Source organism: Notothenia coriiceps, unplaced genomic scaffold, assembly GCF_000735185.1.
Source record: "Notothenia coriiceps isolate Sejong01 unplaced genomic scaffold, NC01 NC01_scaffold00037246, whole genome shotgun sequence".
Taxonomy (NCBI): Eukaryota; Metazoa; Chordata; class Actinopteri; order Perciformes; family Nototheniidae; genus Notothenia; species Notothenia coriiceps.
The window spans coordinates 12,557,645-12,569,128 of record NW_011369947.1 but is presented as its reverse complement, the minus strand read 5'-3'; the positions used below and the strand labels follow the sequence as shown (position 1 = coordinate 12,569,128).

Genomic DNA, 11,484 nt, shown 5'->3' with positions numbered 1-11,484 from the left:
CATTGTGTCATTATAGGTTCAGAATATCTTCTTGTTTACCGCCCGAACAATTCCTCTTTTGGCAAGGTTGAAACCGTAATCATCAGTGACTAACACAACCTGTTTATATACTATGTTGTTGAAAGGTACGTTATAAAGTCACTCATTATTTCAATTTGGAACATTAACACACAATTTAATATAATCAATGATTTTAGAATGTTAAGTTATAGTAATTACGTTATAATACTTAACGTATTTATCTAATTTCTTCTATTTAATATCATCATATAAATGATGTGACTAATCTTATTCTGTCTGTCTTTTTTTAACAAATGATATTAAATGCTGTGAATCAGACAGCATATCAATATACAATATTGTTTTTCAGGCCATTATAATGAACATTACTCTGTAGTTACAGTCGTTAGTGAAGAACAGTATTTTTTATTGTATTGTGTTTTGCTATAACTCTACCGACCTGAGTCTGTTCTGACCCAACTAAGGATTTAACAAATGAATCAACTTTAACATGATGTGCATATTACATTTACGTCTCACCTACTATGCGGCTGCCTATCATATATAATTGCATAACTCATTGTCATTTCCTTTCAAAATTGAATTTTCCATTTCATAAATGTGATGCATGTGAAGTCCAACCTGCAGACTTCCCCCAACACACACTGTAACAGCCGTGTCAGAACATAAAAGATTAAAGAATAAAAACATTTTACAATGAATTTATAATGATACATGTTTTCAATGCAACTTTCTTTGATTTGCACAGTTTGTATTTATATCCCTACAACCATTCATCCAATGCAGCAACACACTTCTGATGCAAATCATTGTTTAAAATGCTGTTTAAGCAAATTGAAATATCACTTAATGTTTTTTTACAGTGCCTGGAGAAATTAAGAACCTGGTCTGGAATCTTCAAGAGCATAACGTGATTCACGCAACCTGTGATTCTCCAAATGATTTTAATGGACCTAGGAAGGGTTACATCGCACGTCTTTATAGTGGTGGTGATGTCCTGATTAAGACTCTGAACCAAACCGAATGCAAGTTTGATTTCAAAGATTTAAGCTACTCAACCAAATACAAACTGAAGGTGTGTATGAGCCAAACATTTGGTTTCCAAACACTATTAAAACTTTATTCCTCATATTTCTTCAAATGCTATATTTCCTGATGAGATCTTGTGTTTCCAGGTGACTGCTTTCAATGGACAAAACGAGGGCATTCCCATCAGAGCATCTGTCACCACTTCCTGTATGTGGTGTTTTAATTCATGCCAACAATTGTTAATTAACTAAGTCATTTTGACACTTGTACACTATCTCTTTTCATTCATTGTATTTAACTCTTATGTCACAGATGATGACAAAGCTCTCATTGTTCGCCTGGTCTTCTTCATCATGGCATCTGTGGCCTTTGCCGTGGTGCTCTATAAGATCTACACTCTGAGGCTCAGAAAGTCCAGGAAGTAAATACTTACTTACTTCTTACCCAACTCTATCAGTTTGACTTTTACATTCTCTCTGGTTTGTTTTACAGTTGTTTAAGTTTGATATTATTACTATTATTTACAGTAAAGGATGTGATGACATTTTTAAATGAGATTTATTAAGTTTTATCTCGTCTTTTTTAGGCAGAGATAACACATTATATATTTAAAAGCTAAACGTTTAATACATTATTGAATATTATAATATGTTATATTCTATATAAATGTTTTTACATAAAGCTAATTTGAGCTTTTTTCTTCACAGCGATGCGGAGGTGGATGAAAATGCTGTGATTGAACTAACAGAAAGTGAGTATAGTTTTCTTTTTACTATCATTTTTTTTAAAGTAGCAAAATCCCTGTAACACTTTATATTAAATGAGACATATAAACTATAAAGTAAGTTATTTTTATTAGTAATTATAAAGCACAGCTTAGTATATACTGCCTTTTTTTTGCTTGACTATTCTACAACTAATAGGCCATCTTGTAGTTTTAAAGTATGACAACATATCTTTGTGAAGTGTGTTAAGTGCACTGTATTTTGATGAGTACATAACATTAAGTTGCACAATTTTCCTTCTATTTCCCTGCTGTAGTTTATGCTAATGTATCTCAATCTGAATGCCGCCGTAGAGACTCAACCTGATGAAGAAGGCCTGATGGAGCTGCCAACCAAATCATCATTTACTCATGTGACGTAGCTGTATATAGCCTATAGAAATAATTGTAATCTGCTTACACTGGCAATGGTGTGTTTAAGAGAAGATGGGATGGATTAATTGCTTCATGTTTTAGTCGTTTTGGGTTGTTATGTTTTAATGTGTGCATTGTAACAAGTTGAACATTTAAGTTTTGTATTCAAATGCTCTTATAAGATTATAACTGGTTTTATTGTTCTGTTGAGATTACGTCACATTGTTCTTTTATATTTACACCCTTGCCAGACGACACCACCTAAAGAGAGGGAAATGAATAGCAAGTTGTTAAGTCTTGCAGATGCAGACAGGCTGATATGTACAGCAGCTAAAGGTATTGGTGGTGTTTTAAGTCTTTTGTAACAGCTGCCGTTTTTCACATGTGTGTATCTGATGTATTACCTTTCATATTTGTATGACCAATAATTACTCATAATGCAAACAAATAAAAATAGTAGTGCGCTTGTAACCATAAAACATCACATTTAATGTTTTCTTTAAGAAGTTATTACTATTTAAGAATCAATAATTAAACCAATATACACTTTTGGTATTGGTAACAGTAAGGAAATTATTCTAATATTCCAACCAAATTGGCCCTAATCTGAAAAGATGCCAAGCTAATTCCATGTAGCCATTGGTATATAGTCCATTGTGCTGTGAGTGGTTAAGTGGTGTATTTAGGCAATTTTTTTTGTTACATGACAGGAAATACCACATTACACGACATTTACTAAGCATCTACTGTAATACTGGAACTCTTTAACCTGCAGAACAATGAAACAACAAATGTACTTGAGGAGTTCAGACAAAACCTACTATGATACATTTGTATGTTGTGTTAAAAAAATAAAATGAAGTTATATAAATATACTTACCATTAAGCTGGTTTCACTTGCCAGTTGTCGATCAGAGGAAAATGCCCTCTTGCTGTAAATTCAGGAATCATGATACATGTCCCCCTTTCAAAGTTCAGTCCTTTAATAAATGACTAATCTGGTGCAGGTCTTCAGGTGTGGAACAGTAATTGCTGTATTTCTTGTTGATCGAATGTTCGGATGTGAAACTCATTGAAACCGGGTCAACTCCAAACACTCACTCTAATATCCAAAATGAATTTGAAAGCTTTATTGCATTTAGTTAGCATACAAGGCATTTGTGATAAGGGTCTTTAATTTGACATGAAATGTTCTGAAAAAAAACAAAACAATAAATATTATTTGCAATATTTGACTTTCTGGAAACACCCCTAGACTCTTCAATCCCAACTTCAGAGGGTCTGTGGAAAGGAAACTGAGTCGAAGTAAAAGGCGAGGACACAGGAGAGTATGTGAGATGACATGTATGTGACATGGAGGCTAAAACGCTCACTACCAAGAAAGGGCCGTAACCATTAAAGTGACTTAGCACTGTGTGTTATAAACCTGCTAGTGAGGATTTCTTTTTTAAAAGCAAGGCAATTTGTTCAATATACAGTATATTACATCTTTTATAACAGACTGGTACTTGCATTGGATGCAACTGTCAGGCCGATATAAAAGCATTTAGCATCAAAACTCAATCGCTTTAATTGCTGAAATACTTTGGTGCCATAGAAATGCTATTGTTTAGAGAACTAAAGATAAAATTAAAAGAAACTTGGGTGAACACAATGACAAATATTAGATAATAAAGATTAAAAACTGAAATGGAGGAGAGAGTGAGAAAGCAATGGTAAACAAAAACTGCATCTGCAAGTCCCAAGGAAATATCTGCGATCAACACACTATCACAATAATGTGTCGTCTGAGAAAAATTACTTATATTTTCTTATCTATAAGCTTTGATTTTCTACTATTTACTATTTCATGTTAATGAAAAAACATGATCAAACATGGGCATACAAGTACAATCATTTCAATGAGCGGCTATTTAATGATAGAAGAGAATTAATAAGCGACCGAAATTAAGCGTTATTAACCGTTGCTTATTTGCTATAACTTTCGTGTGGTATTGTTGTTACTATGTAAACTGGTGGTGGTCAGAGCTGGTCATTTGTGACCTGCTGGAGTAAACCTACAGTATTAACTGTTAAAAACAAATAAAATAAAAACAAACATACCCCTGTATCCTTCCTCCAAATGAATAAAGGGTTATTAAACCTTACAGTATTACATCTATAGGAACTTCTTTACTATGTACAGTAAAACTATGTGAGTCCCATTGGTGTTTGTATTTTCAGGACAACTCCTTGATATACTTCCCATGAATAACACCAAACACATGTAGAAAGTGCTCTGTCTATACGCGACTTTGTCTTTGGTATCCCTACTGGAGGATAAGTTAGGTAGGCACGCTGTGGTTTACTCATGGCATGGACGGCTACACAAGGATCTGCTCTCTCTTCAACACATGTGTTACTTAACAAGACAACTACACTGCAAACGTACACAGCAACGCAAACAATCACAACATTTTGTCCACAAATGCAGCCGCTGGACAATGATGGAGAACTATGTGTTTTGACTTCCCATGTCTTTATTGTGATTTTAAAAATATATTTTGCTTGAGTTGAACCAAGGAGGGAATCTTTTGGTGTCAGTGACTAAGGTAAACAGCAGACGTAAAACTGTTTTTCTTTCAGCTTCTCGAATCCTTCTAGGCTGTCAAAAAAGAGACATTCTGAATTTTTCAAAGACAATACATAGATGTCAAAATGACTTACATTCAAAGTGTTGTGGAGACATTTGCCCATGTTTTCCCCCCCGGCAGGTCTCTAGTCTACCCTCTAAATGATCCTTCCTTTCCTAATACAGTCATTAGGCATGATCACCCTGCCCTCCTTTCAGTACCAGGATAAAGTGCAACACAACACCGCCTCTACCACCAATAACACTTTGTTACGTCTCTCAGTTCTGCTGCCCTCGAGTGGAAAACTTTCTTTTTAAAGTTTTCATGTCTTTTTCGTGCTAATTGCATAGGTCTCAACTAGTAAACCGTTAAAGGTCATTTTTTTAGGTAACAGCTAACTTTGCCTTTTTTATTTTCTTCTTATAATCTTTTTTCAGTATATCTGCTTCAAACACAATATGCTTCTATCAGCTGTTGAAGAACACCATCACTTCAATACATGAATATACAGAGGAAATGCATTTTAAAGCTATAGCACATCAGTGAGTTACAATACGCTGATGTTCAGTGCTGTATCATTATTGAAGTCTGAGGAATGGGAAGTCCACCTGACAAGAAGTATAATCTCTATAATCTTTATCCTAAGGCAGAATGGTTTGGGTGTCAGTTATATAATGGACTGTACCTCCACCTTTACAATAATTATGTTGCTTCTTATCACAAGGAGCTAAACTCTGGAGTTATTGTATAAAAGCCAATAGATTTGTTCGAGTCCAGCATGAAAAGCAAGAAGGGAAGTGGGGAGGAGTTCTGCGAGCTATATGCGTGTCACTCTGGGTTTAGCTGCCCTGTGTCATGTTCTGCATGTGTTTGGCAATGTCGTACACGTAGGTGATGTCCGGCCTCTTCTCCGGGTCAGGGTTGATGCACATATCTACCAAGTTCCTCAGCTGGTGAGAAAGACGGGGGGGTGTGGGTGGGGGGTAAACAGAGAAATTAAACAATCAATAAACTGTAGTGTGAGCAAACTGTAAAAGAGCAGCTTGAGAAATGAACAAACCGTAGCTAACGGAGACCTGCTCGTCTCTCTGTGCCCTCTAGATGAGCTCATTTGATAAAAGCAATAACAAGGCCACAGGTAATCGAGCTGAGACAAAGACGCAGAGCTGTGTTAGTGCACTAATCTACGATTGGTCTGAATCCACATTTACCCCAGCCCCACAAGTACACACAGACACACTAACGCACACACTGCTGCCACTCCATTGCCATCCGGAGACAGCACTTACACTTGAAGCCGAGCGAAGCGGCTGATTGGAGCAGATAGATAGACAGGCTCGCAGGCGGAACAGCCACCGCCATCATTAAAAAAAGAGAAGAGAATAAAAGATTGAGAGGAAAGAAGAAAAAAAGATAACATCTACGCGAGGTCGCTATGGTAACCGTCTGCCGACTTCCTGGCCGCTGTTGCGTGGCACCGGCTTGGACGAGTTCTCGTCAGCCGCTGTGTTTATATGTGTGTGTGTGTGTGTGTGTGTGTGTGTGTGTGTGTGTGTGTGTGTGTGTGTGTGTGAGAAAGAGAAAGTGGGAGAAAGATGCAAATTCAGACAGTCTGAGAATTAGTCCCACAGAATGGAGATGGAGAGGGGAGGGGGGGGAGATGCAGATATGTAAAATATTCATGCGCTTCTTTGCATGGCGAGTGGGATGGGGGAGTGGGAGCTGGAGAAGGGAGGCGTGGGGGGGAAGCATAGACGGAGATGGTTAAATGACACAACAAAGATGAGCAGCTGACAGTTTGCTGCCGATCCTTCAGGAGCATTGTTTACATCCAGACAGGCGCTGCAGGCACCCCCCTCATCTCCATCTCTCCATCGCCCTGTCTCTCGCTCTATCATTCCCTCTCTCTTTCGCTTTGTCTCCCTTTCTCCTGGATGGGGGTGACATGTGGGGCAACGCAGAAGCTCAGCGTGGTGTGTGAGTGGAGAGAGCTCTTGTTGCAAAATATACACTTGCACAATTGCTCATGCACAAACAAAAACTCAGTCATAGAGGCTACAGAGGCTTCAGACACCTCGCAATTAGCCTTTATCATCCTGATGAAGTCAATGCCACAGTATAATAAAGCCTCTTAATAGGGTTTAGTATATAACATGAATTAGGAGAACCACTTAAACTAGCTGTGCACAAATACTGAGATGGTACGAGAGCATGGAGGGCAAATAAGTTGCACCTTTTTAGAAGACATTTAACATGTAGGAATGTAAAGGCATCTTAATACTGGTATGTCATGAGTCAATTAATCAATTTGTTGATTGACTGAAAATGATTTTGTTAAATCCTGGATGAATAAATGAATCCATGGATTAGTTAAAGTAGAAAATGTAAAATATTTGCTGTGAAATGACTTCAGGCTCTCAAATGTCACCTTGTGCTGTGTGTATCTTCCAGTTTGGACTTCCAGTTATAATTAGAGACAAAAACAACTCTACAAAGACGTCACCACAGGATCTTATCTGGACTATTTTCTGACATTTCATGGACTGAATATATCACCAACTTATCAAAAAGTATTGGACATACTAATCAATAATGAGATTAAGTTTAAATTGCAATGTCACCTAAAGTACGATGGCTGAAACAATGAAAAACACAGGTATTTATTGTTAATTATTATTATAACTCACAAAGCTGTAGTGCGCCCATACCAAAGCACAGTGTCACTGGTGAATGAAGGTAATGCCTGCAGTGTATGTGCGTGTGTGCCTATGAGTCAGTGTCTACGTTTTTTTGCATGTGTCTACAATTTACTTAATATATTTAAGAGAAAAGGACAGAAATGTTAGGGAAAAAATGCCACCCACATAAAGAGGGCATGCAAACACAAAGCCATGCGCATTCATACACACGTCAGCGGCAATCAGCAATAAGGAGATCTTTGACCGCAGCCCGAATACATTACATTTCTGTGCATGGGTAAGTCTACGCAGAACTACAGCAGATGATTTAACATTTCGTTAGGGAAACATGACACTGTAGCCCATTCAGCTTCACCCCACTTTGTAGCATGGCCAGATGCTTTTGATATGTGCATTTAATTTTTGAAACGGTTAAAATCATAGCCGGTCTTTTGATCACAGAGCAATATCATACTGAACTTTAGCTCAGACAGTTGGGTGGATTTCACTCGTATATAAAAAAAAAAAAGTACTTTAATAGTCAACACAAGTCAAAATCAGCGAACTGGCACAGAGAAAGAGAAACCGGCTACCACTGCTTTACACAGTACTTCACCTAAAAGATATTAAGAATTTTCTAAAAGTTTATTTTAAGAAGGAGTTTAGGTTTAGAAGTCCTTTTCCAACACTGAGCAGGTCTGTATCTACCTATGACAGCAGTGAATGGCAGCTGGCACAGTACTTACCTCCTCTGAGTAGTGATCTGAGGGAAGTGGGGGGTAGTCGCACTGTTCTATCTTCTTACAAAGGGAGTAGAGGTTCATCTTATCCCCGTAGAACGGACTCTGCAGGGCTGCCATCTGAAATATAAAGATATGAGGGAAAGGAAAGGCAGGGTGTTAGCAAAGTAAAAACTTGAACACGCAGAATTTCAACAAGTCGCTGTACAGTGAGTTCAATGCAGAACGGTTCACTGTTATCGAGGTATATGACTAATTGATAAAAAGCAGTATTGAGAGAAAGTTTGTGTTTATAAAATCGGCAAACTTCCTTTTCTTTTTATACTGTTTGGTATAGGAATGAGTATAAGTCTAAAATTCAAGTGAAGCAAAACAGAAAGATTCATGAGGGATTCTCTTAGCTTATGTGTTTTCCTTTAGTTTGCTAGCCCTCTCTGCTGCACTGCTTTCGAAAATGTGGAGATATAAAGTTATACACAAATATGGAGACAGAGTTGAGAATGGAAGAGGAGAGTGAGGAGAGGGGTGCAGGCATATTATGAGAGAGAGAATTTCTCAGTTTGCTGGAGCAGTGAGAAAACTGTATCCTCGGGAAAACAAATGCAAGCAAGCAGAGCAGAGGAGAGGCAGATGGGAATGCTAAGGAAGAGTGGAAAGGATAAGGAGACTTTTGCTGAGTGGAAATATGTGAAAAAAACCTCCTGCATGTCTAAGAATAGAAAATATAGCATGCCATATCTGCCAGGGTGACTGACTCACTTCGTATTGTTAAAATGTGTATGCGGAAGGTGAAGCCTGCAGCAGGTTTGCATAACAAGCACACTCACTCTTATTGTTTTTCTGATTCAGTGCCTTCGGAAATGAATAGTGCGTTAGGCTTTTGTGTTGGCCCAAATTGCTTAACTAACAATAAATAATTGTGGTTAGAATGGCTGTCAGTGTAAATGATGAGGAGCTGCTTAAAGAAACTGTAGCTTGTTGATTCGGTTGTTACTTATTTACATAGTGTTACATAGGAAGAAGTGAGTATCCAACATGATATTAAAGGACTTCTATTTCATATTAATTCAGAGGAAAAAATACATTCTCTTATGCAAAAGGTTGTACAGTAAAATAAGTATGCAAAAGCCATATTGCAATGTCATGCCCTGCACCTGTTATGGGGAGAGGGCATTTCTGTGTACTTTGAAATGTTGCTGTACGTCCTAATGACATCCAGAAGAGAGGAAGTGTCTTGTGGAACAATGTGAAACAAGGTCCAATTATAGTAGTCATTGCTTATTGGTTTCCATTTGTGTTTCTCACCGCCTCCATCTGCAGTATTGTTTCAGTACTGTGGGGTATTTCAAACTCCAATGTGATATTGACGAGTGTTTCATCACCAGGAGCATGCAGGGCAAAAGATAATCACAAGTTTGTGAAAGCACAGGTAATTAAACAAATAAATATTCAATTATTTCTTCCAGGTGTCCCTACATTATTATCCGAGAGTGTACAGAGTGTGTTTGACAGCCTGTTAATTGGTAGTGAGAAACAAATGATAACAATGTGTCCATATCTGAATCCAAATGGAATCGTTCCATGCAGAATAAAGCAGGTGAGTGTTAATGTGCCACCTTCCACAATATAAGGCATATTAGAGACTAAATATTTTTCCGTAAATAGGACTACGGAAGGAAGTAGAGGTAGATTACAGAAGCTGTCTTTCAGTTACAATGGGCGACAGGCTGTGACATGGAGTATTAACATGTAAATGGCATCTGAGGAAAAGACGAGGTCATGTCTTAACATCCCTTTTCAAATGGCAATGGTTTCCTTCCTCCAACACATGTTTTTAGATGTATTACTACTTAAACAAGTGGAAATGGCCTCCCTTTGTGGCTCCAGCTACAAATGTAACTCTTTGACGCATTTCAAAAACTGTCAAGTCCATCAACAATTTCATTTCAGTCTTCAATGAAGAATGTGACAAACATTGATGGTGCAGACAGAAAACTTCTCGTTCCCTATAGGGCACATTTTGACAGAGTCTCTGTCACAGCTTCCAGTGGGAAGTCAAGACGACGGGAGCACAATCTCAGTAGGCCCTCTCTCATCTGGACATAATTTACCATCCAATATTAATCAGCGTTCTTCATCACATCCTCGTATTAACACGGCATTTCCTCAGAAAAACACGTAAACACAGAGTAAAGATGATCTCTCTCTCTCCTGCTCTCTTTCTCTCCCTCTGGTCCAACCATTAGGACTGAGACTGGCACAGCAGGCGGTTGACAGTGATGAGATGTGTGAGGAAATGTGTATTCCTGTGTGTGTCAGCAATAATGCACTTCCATTAGAAACAAAGCCTCTTATCTGTAACCTACGATTTCACTTTGGGTTGTGCAATAATTGATCGACAGGCATTCAAATTGTCCTTCCACTAGTTATTTTAACTAACTTCCCATTTGCTGCAGCCTATAAATATGTTATCACTCCAGTGAGTTAAGAAAATGTTATATGTTATCATCAGGAATGTACCACTAACGTCAACAAATATCTTGCTTTTCTGTTTCAGAACCAAATCCCTTTCCAATAAACAAACTGAGAGGTTTCAAAGAAGTAAAAGGGCAGAACCAGGCGGACTCAGCTGGCTTTCCTTTAAAAGGGTATGGAGTGTCCATGTTTGGCACAGAACATGCTGACTATTTTCAGTACTGGTTCACTTCAATGACTTAAAAAGAGCCATGTGGGAGAACACTCTTAATTGCTTTATAACAAATATATGTGTAACTAGTGTGGATGTCTGTTGTTTGTGTGTAAAGGCTAGGTAGGAAGGCTAGTGCTTTTAAAAAACAATAGGTTTCTCTGTTGGCAAGAGGAAATTGAGAGTGGGACAGAAGAAGAAGAAAATCAGCCAGCTATAAACCCCAGGAGGTAAGGGGTTAAACAAGACCCCATCGTATTTTCATGCATCTTCTGCTTTTGACAGATGAAAAATGTCAACTGTCCTGTTTGTATTTGGGAGTTTTTGCACTATTCATCTGCTTCATTAGTGCCTGCTGCTCCCAGCCCCTGACAGCTGCCGGCCCCCTGCTCTCAGCACACACACTTACTCTTTTTTTCATATTGTGTCGTTGCAATGGGTTAGATGATTGACTCACTCTCTGACCTCTGAGGCCCTGGTGAGTATAAGACTGTGTGTGTGTGTGTGTGTGTGTGTGTGTGTGTGTGTGTGTGTGTGTGTGTGTGTGTGTGTGTGTGTGTGTGTACGTGTGTGTAGTAGT

At 38.2% G+C, this 11,484-nt stretch overlaps 1 protein-coding gene across 2 annotated transcripts in view; it reads right to left on the bottom strand.

Moving 5' to 3' along the window:
* Positions 1 to 3,303: 3,303 nt before the first annotated feature.
* Positions 3,304 to 11,484, bottom strand: part of nek7 (NIMA-related kinase 7) — a 56,376-nt gene continuing 48,195 nt past the window's right edge. For both annotated transcript variants that reach the window (XM_010794818.1, XM_010794819.1), the window contains 2 exons: positions 8,225 to 8,338; positions 3,304 to 5,750 (listed from right to left, as the gene is read on the bottom strand). In XM_010794818.1, the coding sequence (XP_010793120.1) occupies positions 5,640 to 5,750; positions 8,225 to 8,338 (225 nt within the window). In that variant the 3' untranslated portion in view covers positions 3,304 to 5,639. The remainder of the gene's footprint in view (positions 5,751 to 8,224; positions 8,339 to 11,484) is intronic.